Source organism: Benincasa hispida, chromosome 7 (genome assembly GCF_009727055.1).
Source record: "Benincasa hispida cultivar B227 chromosome 7, ASM972705v1, whole genome shotgun sequence".
Classification (NCBI taxonomy): domain Eukaryota; kingdom Viridiplantae; phylum Streptophyta; class Magnoliopsida; order Cucurbitales; family Cucurbitaceae; genus Benincasa; species Benincasa hispida.
The window spans coordinates 43432040-43445286 of NC_052355.1; the positions used below are offsets into that span (position 1 = coordinate 43432040).

Below are 13247 nucleotides of genomic sequence, written 5' to 3' on the forward strand. Positions count from 1 at the left end.
CGCATTGAGCTTTCAGTAGTCCATACAAATCCACCAGCCAGTGACGGTCCTCATTGGTATTAACTTGTTGTTTGCGTTCAGGACTACTGTTATTTCTCCCTTCTTATACCCACATGCTATCAACGATTGGGTATATGATGCCTGCGTCCAGCCATTTAATGATCTCCTTTTTTACGACCTCCTTCATCGTAGGGTTCAGTCTGCGTCGATAGACCCTTTTTGGTTTTCTTCGAGACGAATCTTGTGCATGTAGTATGTTGGGCTAATTCCTCTTATATCTGCTAGTGTCCACCCGATTGCTTTTATGTACTTCTTCAGGATACTGAGCAGCGCATTTCTTGTTCTTGTAGCGCAGAGGATATTATCACCGACAAGGTTTCATTTTGCCCAAGAAAAACATACTTCAGATGACTTGGCAAAGTTTTCATCTCCAAGGTAGATGGTTGTTCTAAGGAAGGTTTTTGTGTTTTTCTCTCTTCATTCAAATTCAAATTTTCTTCACTGTTTACTGTCTCCGTGATCACATGGCAGGTTTCTACGGATGCGGTTGCATCCTCTCTTTCATTTTCTTCTTCAGACTCCACTTCTTCATTGCAACTATGTTCATTATCAGAATCGGATAGGTCATCATCTTCTGGATACTTCATCGCTTTGATGATGTTAAACCTGAGCTTCTTCCCATTTATACTCATCGTGATCTCTCCTTTGTACACATCAATTTAAGCATGACCAGTAGATAAAAATGGTCGTCCCAATATTGTGGGCACATCTTTGTCGGCCTCATAGTCAAGAATGATGAAGTCTGCCGGTAGAATGAATTTATCAATTGTGACTAGGACATCCTTCAACTTTCTCTCAGGGTGAACTAGGGACCTGCCCGCAAGCTGGAGAGTCACCATCATGGGTGTCAGCTGCCCCACTTTCAACTGTTTGAAGACTGAAAGGGGCATTAAATTTATACTGGCCCCAAGGTCGCATAGCGTTTGACCGATATAGATCCCGCCAATTGAGCAGAGTATCATAACGCTTCCTGGGTCGCGCATCTTCGGTGGGATTATGGTGTTTGACTTTTGCATTAGTGCTACCGTTGCGAACTTTCCCGTGCTTATTTTCTTTGACACCATGTCCTTTAAAAACTTAGCATATTTCGGCATTTGTTCTATCGCTTCTGTAAATGGAATGTTGATGTGTAGCTGTTTTAACATTTTCATGAAGCGATGATACTGAACTTCATAATTTTTCTTTTTCTTCAGTCTTTGCGGGAATGGTGGTGGTTGTATCTTCACTGTTCCATGTTCTATAGGCTTAGATATGGACGCAACTTCCGGTTCCATCGTCTCGGACTCTTCTGATTCATTTTGCGTCAACGGGTTCTTGGATTCCATCGCATTTGGATTGTCCTACTCAGCTCCTTCTTTTCTTCCGCTATCATCTTTCCACTTTGCAAGGTAACTACTTGACATTGCTCATTCCCTATGTTCCCCAGGTTGCGAGGGAGCTCAGTTGAGCTCAGAAGCATCCCTTGCGGCCTATTTTTCAACTCTCCCGCAATCTGTCCTATTTGGATTTTTAGATTGCGGATGGAAGTCGCCTGGTTCTGGAGGACTGTCTCGTTCTTTTCAATGTACTACTTTAATAGGTTCTCCAGAGAGGATGATGACGGTGCTTGCGAGCTGCTGGCTTATTGTTGTAGTTAACCGTTCGTGCGTTGGAAAAATCCTTGCAGCCCTTCTTTTTGCGCCATAGGTTGATAACTTTGTTGTTGGTTATTTTTCCAAGCGAAATTGGGGTGGTTTCTCCACCCGGGGTTGTATGTATTAGAGAAATGGTTGTTATTTACAAAGTAGACTGACTGCGTGTTTCTGGAACATTATTCAATCGGATGCAATTCTCCACAAGTGGCACAACTGGTGCTCGTCTGTTCAATTGCATTGACTTGCCCTCTTTGTGTTTTAGGGTTGTTGATTGTGATGCCCTGTAACAAATTAATCATCGCATTCATTTGATTCTGTAAAGATGCGATGGTCCCATTGTTTGCATTACCTTCTCGAAGTTTTACTCTTTGATCGCTTTTCTGCCAATCTTCACGATTCTTTGATATGCGATCAAGGATATTCTTCGCCTCATCATAAGTTTTATCAAGCAGACCACCAGCTACTGTCACATTGACAGCAGTCTGCGATGCAGGATTTAGGCCATGGTAGAATATCTCCATTTGGAGGCAGTCTGGTAATTCGTTGTGCGAACAATCTCGCACTAATCTCTTAAACCTCGCCCACACATCGCTGAGCGATTCGTCTATTTCCTGTTCAAAATTTGCAATTAACTTCCTCCTTCTTGCATTCTCTGTAGGAGGGAAGTATTTCTTCATGAACTTCTCGACAACTTGTTCCCACGACGTTATCTCCCCTGGTTCGAGGAAATATGCCCATTTCCTTGCTTGATCGCATAACGAAAATAGGAAAAGCGTGAGTTGAACTTCTTCAACAAAGATATTTGGGAACATAAAGGTGTTATAGATTTCGATGAAACTTCGGAGATGGGCGTGCGGATCCTCACCATGCCTTCCACCAAATTGTCCGGCTGTCTGGATCATCTGTAAAATAACCAGCTTCATCTCAAACCTCGATCCATTCAAAACTGGCCTCATGATTCCTAGGGAGAAATCATATAGGTTGGGTGACATATAGTCCCAGATGGGTCTATTGCGGTCGTTCGCCAGGAGAATGGGGTTTTCCATGATGTTTTTTGCATTTGCGGCTCTTTCTTCCGGTTGTTCCGCCATTTTAGGATTTCTTTCTTGTTGTTGTCGGCGGTTGTTTCTCTGTCATCTTCGGAACGTTCTTTCGATCTCTGGGTCATAGTTAGGCTCAGGAACGTGTCCTTCGCTCTTGTGACGCCTGCTTCTTCCCTTACTAAAGGATGGTAGTGCACAGAGGTCAAAAGCTGCAAAGAAATTAAAAAATGTTTACTGTTAGCGCAATATATACTGCCGTAGTCCTCGACAACAACGCCAAAAACTTGATGCGTTGTGAATTGTGATGCGATTATGATGTGAGTTTGCGGTGGTATTTTATGCGGTGAATATGCAAGTTTTCCTAATAAGACCCAAGTGTAAGCCTCACTAGGTTTCCTGGTAAGTCCAGGGTCGAACACAGGGACTACTTGAGTAAATATGCGACAATTACTTTGATTCTCTTGCGGTGGTGAAAACAAATAAGTTGGATGGTATTTTGATTAAGAATATTTCCTATGCGACGGAGTTCGAACGAAGAGTTGATGAAATCAAGAGTTACAATGAGTATGCAATGAACGGGTTGAGAAGGGGTTTAGCTAACACTTCCTAAGATTACATACAAGTTATGCAAACATGCTACACACAAACAACAATACGTCATCTCTCAATGCAAATGCCATAATTCCTATTTCTAGGACACATGCGATGTATACGAAAAAGTCCATAGGACTTATGTCTAAATCTCTATTCTTGCCTATGCGATGATGAATGTGGCACACAAAAAACAAGGCGATCGCATACAATCATATCCTATTTCTAGGGTGCATGCGATGTGTAAATAGTGATAGAACTTATGTCTAAGTTTCTATTTCTTGCTTATGTGATTCTAATCTGACTCACTCAAGCCTAGATTCTAATCTGACTCTCTCAAGTCTAGATTCTATCTTTAGACTACTCTCTTAAGTATCTTTAAAGGGTGAATGACACAAACATAAGACAAGATGATCGTATAAAATGTAAATCTTAGGTCATGCTAGCTAAGTACTTCTCAACCCATTCAGAAATTTAGCTACTCATGCGAAGTGTGGAGAGATTGAACATAAATTGAAATGAGATTTTCATTTTCTATAAATAAAGTGCTGAATACAAAATAACAAATGGAATTTAGAGATAAGAAACCCGGTAAGCAATGTCTTGCTTCCGGTTGCCTTTTACACTGTCTTTTTCACTCCAACTCTGTCCAGATGAATATTCTTGCTCTTGCAAGTGTTGGCACTCTCTCCTTGTAACGCTTTCCGGAAGTCTCTCGATCTGTCTGGGAATGATCTCTCGGCTCCTCGTCTCATTGCTCGTTTCCGTCTTCTAAGTATAAGTATGAGTATGTACGTGAACAAACTAACGACTCTCTAACTTGTATATGATCTATGATATATCTTCTTTTCCCCTTTTACACTGGTGGCCTTCGGTATTTATAGAGCTCAAGGTGAAGTAGCCTTTCTCTCTAATGATTGCAATGATGGGCAGTCATTAAATCCCCTGCTCTAATGCGTCGATTAATGGTCACCAAAAGTTGAGTGTACTTGCTACAGTGTGGCTTTTACGGTTTGTCAACTAAATTCGGATTCGACCGTTATCGACTTTCCATCCCATCGTGATTTATTGTGCTGTCACCTTGATGTGCAGTCTTTATGCGGCCACCTTTTTTAGCAACTTCTCACGATCGCATACGATTGCATGCCTTTGCGATTGCAATCTTTCAAGTGCATGGACGCCTAATTCCTTGGATCGCAATTTTGCGCCAACGCATTTTTCCTGCACAAAATAAGTAAATTAACTGCTTTTATTCGGTGGGCGCATGCGATCGCAATTTCTTCAGTTTAGCGCTTTTGGACATGATATTGCTTATTTTTACCGTCGCATTCTCTCATTGTTTTACTTATTTGAACTATAATAATGTGTATTTCTACCCGTTATCATAGAACAATGCACATCTCCATGATCACGATCCATTTCATTCAATCCTGTTGGTTGCTCATTCACATCCACTAAAGAACCACAACTTTGCTCTGGATGACTACAATCCATATAATCGAATCTAGATGGTCTCTCATTGCCAACAACTGAAGTACCGCCCAATTCTGAATTCAATTTTGCTGGATTAGTACGGTCGTTATCTAGTGATAATGTTGATGGTACAGTGTTGGTAGACAATGAAATATCATCCTCTTCCCGAAGAAACTGATATGATTCCTCGTATTGTCTGTCCATAGTCGTATCATCATAACTCACATTTTCAAACCCCATTCCAATATTTTCGTCCTGATTCGATTTCAACGTTATAGCTAATTGAAGTCTACTAAGCTCTTCTCACAAAAGAAGGAAGCGAACATCATCATCATTTTTTATGTATTGTGGAGGAGTTTCAAATTCAAGCTTACTTTCAATATAAGATCAAATTCGGAAAAACTGACATTTGTAACCCTGTAAATGTGAGATTTAAGTTCTTCACACTTCAATGTATGAGACACAATGATTCCTGTCAACTGTCCCCCAATATACGAACTTTCATTCTCATCCCAATCACCTCCATATCGAATAAGTAGATACTTTTCTATCATCCTACAAAGCAAGAGAGCATTTGTCATTAAGTTGTACAAGCAATTTGAAGTGTACTCTCGCTCTCTCTCTTAATCTCGCTCCCTCTTAATCTCGCCCTCTCTCTTAATCTCGCGCTCTCTCTTACTCTTGTTCTTTCTCACTCTCGTTCTATCTCTCGCTCACTCTCTCCCAATACAAAATTTCGTAATGCTACATTTCCAGAAATAATATAGCAAAAATAATTAAACAGACTCAAAATAATGAAACACCTTTATGAAAAACTTGTTCCGTTCTGAAAAAGCCTCGTGTTGGAAATCCCGTTCGAAAAATCTCCGTTCAACAAAACACCGTCAAAAACCAGAGAAGTAATCACCTTTGAAATGAAGTTTAGAGTTTAAAGAAATCACCACTGTATTGTGTTTAGGTATTATTGATTTGATTTGAGGCTTTCGTCGTAAAAATTGTCAAATCATTCGTACACTGACGAGCAATCACATCAAACCAGGGAATTTCAAGTGAGACCGAGAGTGTTTAATCAGACGAGAGCGAGATTTACCTCGTGAAGCTAGTGTAAGGGCAATTTATGTAATTTGGTATGGCGATGATGTCAGCAGATGATCAATTGACATTATTTTTTAAAAATAGGTCTTTTGACAGTTTGGACCAAAAAATTGGGTCATCCATACAAATTTCTCAAAATATAACATATCTTGTTCAAGTAAGATCATAATTCGAGCATCTATCACAAGTAAGATCATAATTCGAGCATCTATCACTTACATACTACCATCTAATATACCAATAATAATATGTTCAGCAAGCTCCAGCTCTACCGAACAACAATTACAATAACACAGAAAATGGATAAGTAGAGTAGAGTAAAAATCATGATGCCAAGACTCTACAGGTCTGTTGTAGTACTTAGAAAATCAATCTAAATAGCCCTACATTTTAACTCATTTAAAATTATATTGCCAAGTCGCTGCTGAGCCATTCAAGTTTCAGCTATTCTTTCCTTCTGCATCTCTATATCGTCTTCTCATATAAAGAAAACCAGTTATGGCTCAATTGAAAATTTTGAACCACGTCCGAACGACTGTTTGCTACATTCAACAGATCATATCCTCTGGTGAGGTCGAGTCTTTCAACTTTCAGAAGCTGCAAGTTTTGGTGCAGACATTCCTCAGATTACTGTAATTAACAATGGACTTCACTCTGCAGACACTCTTTTTCCTCTAATGAACAAGAATCTTCAAAATTAAATAATCGAGGTCCCTGTGCAGAGCATCCAAGGAAAACAGCAAACAATGAACTATGGGACATTCATCGTAGCTTCAGTTTTCCGAATTCAAGTGGAAACCATTGCTTGTGGCTGTAAACTTCAGAATAAAAACGGACCAAATTGCCAATTCATGCATCTAAAACATGCCATTTGTTGAGACTTTCATATCAGAGAGGCTTCAAATCTCAAGCATTCAGACCAGCCCAGTTCTTGAAAGCAATTAGTGATTCCATTTTCCGGTGGTTCCTCCTCCTCAACTTTGCCACTTTGAGTTTCTTATGAGTCTCCATGAATGCTTGCTTATATTTCCATTTATCAATGAAGATCTTCGTATCCTTAGTTTTTTCAACAACTTGCATCACGGCATCGAAGAAACCTCCCTTGACCAAAGCATACAGGAATGCATCAACCAAGTTGTTGTCAAGTTTGATACCTCTCTCCCCATTTGCTGTAACCTTCCACTTTAGTTCGTTCCACAGCATCAGAACATAGAAATATCTCTCTGCAGACACATAACCATTTATTAGGGACAAGAAGGTCTGCTCATTTGGTTCAAATTGCAGAAATTTCATTCTTCGGAATGTTCTCCTCGCATCCTCGAGTCTTCCAGCTTTGCAAAAGGCATGTATAATAGAGTTCCAATCATGAGTTCCAACTTCAACAAGAGGATCTTCAACAACTTCGTCTAAGAAGGCAGCCATCAACTCAGGCCTATGGTTCTCCATTAAGCCAGTCATAATAGTTAGATAACTAGCTTTCGTGTCATATTTTCTTGTTTCTCTCATATTCCTGAACAAAGCAAAAGCTGACTGAAAATCTTGGTTCGACATTGATGCCTCTATTAAAGCATCGTAACTCTCTGCACCCAACTGAATCCCAGAACTGCTAATATCCATGATCAATTGGGTGGCTTCAGCTGTTCGATGCTCCTTCCGGTAAGCTTTCAAGATTGGCAGATAGACTTCAAGGCCCAGAGAAACTCCCTGGGATTTGATTTCTTTCAGAATATCTTGCACCTTATCCAACCATCCAATATTAACACATGCATTAATGATACCAAATCCAATAGATCCATCAACTTCTGATGAAGACTCTAAATTCTGAGCATCGACAATCAATGCAGATAATTCCTTCAGATTTCCACTTTGAATAAAGCCCTTAACCATTTCCACATATGTTTTTTCACCAAAATGTACATGTGCTCCACCTTCACCTTTTAAACTACGCAACATAGTCTTGGAAACAGCAGCAAAGTTGCTCGCGTTAACGTATCCACTTACCAAATTACTAAAAAAGAGAACTTTACGAGTAAAACCAAAACTTCCCATCAAGACTTCTAACTCGATTATTTTCTGTTCAAGCCCCTTCAATGCATACAAATAAGCAAGAGCACCAAAACTCACTTCATCAGGCCGAAGATACAAAAGTGACATCGTTTCAACAACTTTCTCGGCATCTGTTATAGATTGAAGCTCATGGCAACACCCCTCAAGTGCTGCATTACAAGCAATAAGATCTGGTTTCATAAAATCCAACTTCTCATCTAAAGCAATCCTACAGTTCTCTTCAAAAACTCTTAAAAAGGGAATCAAACTCCCACTCTGTCTGCAAATATCGACAAGTTCATTGCCCCAGACACTAAAAGGCACGAAGCATCGATTCTTAAACATGCATTTAATCAAAGAAAGAGCAGGAACAGCAGTGTTGGCACGTTTCATAGAAGCCAATAAAGCTTTAACAGACTCAAAATCCAACAGTTCAGGTTTCTTCTCAATAACAAACACCATAGATGCAAAGGCCCTTTTCAGATTATGAACGTCCCCAATTGAGGACAAGTGGGCAATAAGTGAATTGATAAGAGACTTACATGGGAAAACAGAGCTTTTCGTGAGCAATTTGAAGGATTTCCATGCCTCATCAGTGTCGCTGGTGAGGAGGGACTTGTGGAGGGCAGTTTCTACGGCGGCGACGCGATCCGGAGTTAAAATTTGAGGAGTTGGATCCTGACGGAGGTGGGAGGAGTCTTGAGAAGGCGAAAATGGGGTTTTCTTTAGGGCAAAAAGGGAGGGTTGGAGGAAGGAGTAGAGGGATGGGGTTTCTGGTGCAGAAGAAAACGATCTGTGAGGAATTGAACACAGAACTCTTTTCCACATTCTTCAATCGTAGTCCAAGCCTTGTTCTCCGCTCGATTGCTGCTCTAATTTTGCTACAGCCAACAAAGTTGTGTTTGAACACTTACGAGCTTAGCAGTTGGCTCTTCATCGTTAACGCAAATCTGGACTATCCACTTCGTAGTGAAAGATAAATTGCAGACAGCCATGGAGATGGGAAATTGCCCAAAAATAATCTCTACTTTTCAAATCTCAAAAATAGCACGCTTTCTCAATACTCGTTATAACATTTTTTTCTCGGACCTTCTCGAGTGAGATTGGACCCAAGATTGGATTTGAAACGTATCCAGTCGTTCGAAAGGACAAAAATATCCTTAGTTTAGAAAACCTTTCATATACGGAAACCATTTTAGCTTCTCACCTTGCCCGAGATATCCCTGTTTTCGCTTTGAATTTTTCCTTCTCCATAGTTATGTGCATCATGAAGATTCCTTATTATAAAGGTATTTCACTATTTCTTTTGTCTAGTCTATGGTTTCATAAAAAATTAGAGTTTGGTTAGGGTTTTAGAGTCTATCTGAAATATATGAGAAATCTAGGTTGGATATTATCTTTCTTTCAAGATTTGGTCCTTTTTTTTTTATTTTTTTTATTTATTATGTTGTCCGTTATTGATGACTTTTTGAATACTTCATCCTATTTCAATTGAAATTTATTTGAATCTTGACTGAGATTCGATGAAGTGGGCCCGAGATTGTTTGAATGTATCCCGAGATTGTTTGAATGTATCCCGAGATTGGGTGGACGATCATTGAGTTTTGAGCATTTTGTACACGATCTCGGGGTAAATGTGGTTTGAGATCGTCCCCAAGATCTTATACAGAATGGGACAAAAACCCTGATCTTGTGGCACGTCGGTGTGAATGGCCCGAGTTTTTCATAATTAGCACACGGTTTTGGACGAGTTTTACACCAAGAGTTTTCAAAAGAATGCACATGTTTTTCATAAAAGAATGTTTTCATTCTTGGTGTTAATTTTGCCCGAGATTGATCGAGAGTGAACAAAAGAATGCACATCACTTTAATAAATGATTCTAACCATTCATAATCCAAACGAAACTAAATAGAAATTCTTTACATAGCCCAAACGAAAAATAAAAAGAAATAGTACTATAGTAAATGACTCTAATCATTCTCTACAATATAAACTCGACATGTCTTTCGATTGTGCCCAACGTCACGACATCGTTTACACTTTTGAATCAGTTTCTGTATTTCACCGTTTGATGGGATTCGTACAGTTGGATGACGACCTAACTATTCCAACAACCTAGGAGGTAAGACTATTCTATCAACAAGCCCGTCTTCCACTGTGATGCATGACATATAGGGAATATAGACTCTGCATAAATAGCCAACTAGTTTGTAACTGTATATGCGTTTGAGCATAAACTATATGGATCAATACTTCTAACTTGACAAGCGGCAAGAGCATGCGAACAGAGGATCTCATAGTAATCAAACTCGTCACACATGCATCTTCTCGCTCAAATTAACACGAGGGCTAAGATGACCATTGATAACATGTAGAAATATAAGCTATTTATACTGCCTTATCTAGATATTGCGGCCAAAAGAGAATAGATATACGCCAATTGTATGAAAATTAGCTTAGAAATACAATAATTCTGAATTATCACAATTACACCCACTAACATCATTAAGATGGAAGAAGAGGAGATTTCTACTTTGTTTTGTAGGAAACCATGTCACCTTTTGTGATTAAGGCTCAAGAAAAACTGACCAACGCATCTCTGACACATTACGCCCATCAATCAACAATGAAAAGATGATTAACGCAATGACGGTGCAATGCGGCAGTCGATCCAGAGCTGACTTTCAACCGCATTCGGTAATAAAAACAACACTGCATGCGAACACTCGATCGAAAGATGCAGCTGAGCAACGCAAATGCGGAGGATTGTGCCACGTGTACGCCTAACGGTTGTGTAAATTTGACGGTCTGATTGCATAACAGAAGGAATAATATCCCTCTATCTTCAGAATTTCCATAACAACAAGTGGGGACCACAAGATCGGAGTCAAAGATCTTCACCTATAAATATCCCATAGAATTCACAGAAAAAGAGGTTACTTGATACGGGGCTAATTGCTGCTATTATATTGAGAAAAAGGTTAAGCTGAATGTTAAATTGAAGAAATCTAAGAAGAAGAAGAGACAAGGCCGAGAGGTGAGTCTCAGTGTTAATCTGCCAGATCCTCATTGCGAAGCTCTATACTCAGATCCCTGCTACCGATTGAGCAAGCCTCAGAGGGAAGCTCATCATTCCACACGATCCATCCATTTTGACAAGCAAATCTCCATCCAAATCGGTACCAAGATGTTGGCACTTGTTTGTATCTGTTTGTATCTCTTTTCATCGTTGTATCTCATCTTCTTTATCTCTTCATTCACACACCATGTATCAGACGTTAAATAGATATATCGAATGTCTCGATCGTTTTCATTACCACTTCTCTGTCTATTTTCGTTCCTCCGTTTATCGTTTTCTTCATGAAGTGTTCTTAATCCCCGAGTAGTCAATATGAATTAAACGAGTATTTAATCTGTGTTAGAGAGATAATTGCGTTTAGCTAAGGTATGCTAGAAGACATCTTCACCTCTGAGAGCAGAAGTGAAGATGTCATTCTGATCTATCAAGAGAAGGTCAGAAGAATACGTTAACTAGAGCGAGTAGTACTTCCAGGAATGGAAGCAACCTTGCGTTCAATACATTCGTCTCTGTTTCACCACAAACATGTGGGAACGCGGCTGATCACTGAAAGGTGCACGCTAAGGGAAAAATGGAACTGTACTTATGACTTTAACGCAATTAAGGAACTTGTGATGTTTATATTAGTTATCTTTCTCTTACTGCTTCGTACATAAGACTTGCCATCGCATCACATGATCTGTGTATAATCTTCACAGCCAGCCTTGCTCTCAGTATTTTGTATCATGCCGCCTGTATCTTGTACCATCTTTGCTTAGGTTTACTGTATTTTATTTTATTATTGCATTTTTACTGCTTTCCTTTACTTTATCGCAACTTTATATACTTGTACACAAATACTTTTATTAAATTGAAAAACCTGGTCGCATGTATCATAAACATAACGCAATAACCTCAAACAGTCCTTGTGTTCGACCTCGGATCACATCGACAAACTTACAGTGGAATTATACTTGGTTCCAACGCAAGGAAACTTGTGACAACGCACAACATACTACAAGAGCATCCATTAATAATGTATATCTAGAAGTAGTATTGAATGAATTGAGTCATTAACGCATACATCATTAATAGGGAAGTAATTTTACCGTTACAAGTTTATGGCGCCATTGCCGAGGATTGGTTAGCGGTTTATTGTTTGAGTATGTTTGTGGTATTTTGTAGGACAGATCTCTTTGTACTAACTGTTCAACGCGGAGAGCAGTCTAACGGCTTATGAATGCGGGAGTGATCTGGTAATTCTAAGCAGACCTAGAGATCAAGTGTATTATTCATGCAAGAGTTCATCAGGGCCAAATTAATTAGTGAAGAAGCATGGTTGATGAGAATGTGGCACCTGCAGGAGACAAAGGGAAAATTTGCCAACGTAAGATCCAATTTTTCTTGCTGTTGACTATAACATCCCCATAAAGGAATATGGAGCACCGGATTTTTATAACTTCTCACCAGGAATTTCAAGACCCTTGGTTGAGGGGAATGTAAGTTTTGAGATAAAACCTATCATGCTGCAGATGATTCAGAATGTGGGTCAATTTTGAGGATTACAAGGAGAAGACCCACATGCTCATTTGACGAATTTTGTAGACATGTGCAGCGCATTCTCCATGCCTGGTGTAACTAAAAAAAGGGCTTGAATTATATCTGTTCCCATACACATTGCGAGATGAGGCAAAGAGGTGGGCTTAAGTGTTAGAGCCTGCCGAGATTAATGGTTGGGAGCAGTTGGTTGATAGGTTCATGAACAGATTCTTTCCTCCAGCAGTCAATGCAAGGAGATGGAGGGATGTTCTGAATTTTGAACAAAAGTGGTATGAAACCTTGAGTACTGCCTGGGTGCGATTCCGATAGTTAATAAAAAGTTGTCCGCATATCGAGATTCCTGATAGTATTTTGATGGAAACCTTTTATAATGGTTTAGACCAATCAACATAAGCAGTTGCCGATGCCTCTGCAAAAGGAGGATTGATGAACAAGTCATATACGGAGGCAAAGAACATATTGGATCATATCTCATGGCATTTTGATGAGTGGATTGATACTAGGCTTGAGGTAAAAGGTCTAGAGCAAGAGAGAGTATAAAGTGTCGATGTGTCAACTGATACAATGAGTGCACTGGTCGATCAGATGACCACAATGACCTTAATTCTCCAAACAATGACTAACCAACAGAGAACTTTCTCTCAGGAATCAACGCAAGTTAATGCGTTGACTCACGTGGCCCTAAT

General features: G+C 39.6%; 1 protein-coding gene across 1 annotated transcript; it reads right to left on the reverse strand.

Annotated features, from left to right (window-relative positions):
* Positions 1-5992: 5992 nt before the first annotated feature.
* On the reverse strand, positions 5993-9020 carry LOC120082125 (pentatricopeptide repeat-containing protein At1g69290). Its single transcript, XM_039037362.1, has one exon. The coding sequence runs from the start codon at positions 8768-8770 to the stop codon at positions 6803-6805; it is 1968 nt and encodes a 655-aa protein (XP_038893290.1). The 5' UTR covers positions 8771-9020; the 3' UTR covers positions 5993-6802.
* Positions 9021-13247: the final 4227 nt, after the last annotated feature.